The sequence below is a fragment of the Trypanosoma grayi genome (assembly GCF_000691245.1).
Source record: "Trypanosoma grayi strain ANR4 Tgr_2299_V1, whole genome shotgun sequence".
Lineage (NCBI taxonomy): Eukaryota > Euglenozoa > Kinetoplastea > Trypanosomatida > Trypanosomatidae > Trypanosoma > Trypanosoma grayi.
The window spans coordinates 1-915 of record NW_008827917.1 but is presented as its reverse complement, the minus strand read 5'-3'; the positions used below and the strand labels follow the sequence as shown (position 1 = coordinate 915).

At 63.4% G+C, this 915-nt stretch overlaps 1 protein-coding gene across 1 annotated transcript; it reads left to right on the top strand.

Moving 5' to 3' along the window:
- Positions 1-915, top strand: DQ04_22991000 (Trypanosoma vivax; the record flags this gene model as incomplete). The annotated part of the gene is made up of 1 exon (XM_009318135.1): positions 1-915. A coding segment is annotated over one exon (915 nt), but the record flags the coding sequence as incomplete, so codon positions are not given.

Below are 915 nucleotides of genomic sequence, written 5' to 3'. Positions count from 1 at the left end.
AAGCAGGATGCGGTGGCGGAAAATAGTGAGGAGAAGGTTGAGGATGGCAATGCCGCGCACGTGCGTCGGCGGTGGAAGGTGGCGGCGTGGCTGACGGCGCGTATTTTCAACGAGGGAAGCTGGCACCAGGTGGAGAGAGCACAGGCAAAGGGCCGCGGCGGCCACACGGTGAAGAACACCAGCAGCAAAAGCGTCAGCCGTGGTGACATTGTGGATGCGGCCAGGCGTCAGTGCGAAAAACGCCTTCTCCATGTGGATGTGCACGGAATGGAGATTGTCGGCCTCGTCGTTGCACTCACATCGCGCTACGCGTACGTCGCGGTGCCACACGTGCACAACACGCAGGTGACCCCGCAGTGGATGTTCGTTAGCCGGGTGCCGATACCGTCCATGTTGGCCACAGCGGCAACAGCAGCAGATGTTGGCCAGAAGCGTGCAAAGAACGGTGCTGGCGACACACAGGATGAGCGCTTCCTCAACGACGAGGAGCTGCTGTCCCACGACACAGGGCTGCTGCATCGCCTCCCACTGGAACAGCGCGTACGGGTGACGGTGTGTGCGCACAAGGTGTACTGCAAGCAACCGCGCGCAACGGGGGACACCCCTGCGTTGCTTTCCGTCGCATTTGAGGATGCAGCCGTCGTCTCTATCGCCCAGGCGGGGGACGCGTGCAGCATTCCCGAGTGCTTCACAACGTACGCGGACGTGCTGCAGATTGTGCGGGAGAGTTGTGCGCGCTTTATCCGTGGGTACGGGAAATACGGCACTCCCACAGCAGCAGCAGCAGCAGCGGCAACGTCACCGGCGACGGCAGCGGCAGCCGTTCCTGGTGGCGGCGACGGTGCGGTGGAGCGGCTGTTCGCCGCGCTGACAGACACCGTTTCGGTGCGGCTCAAGCGGGAGCGCGGCAGCGAT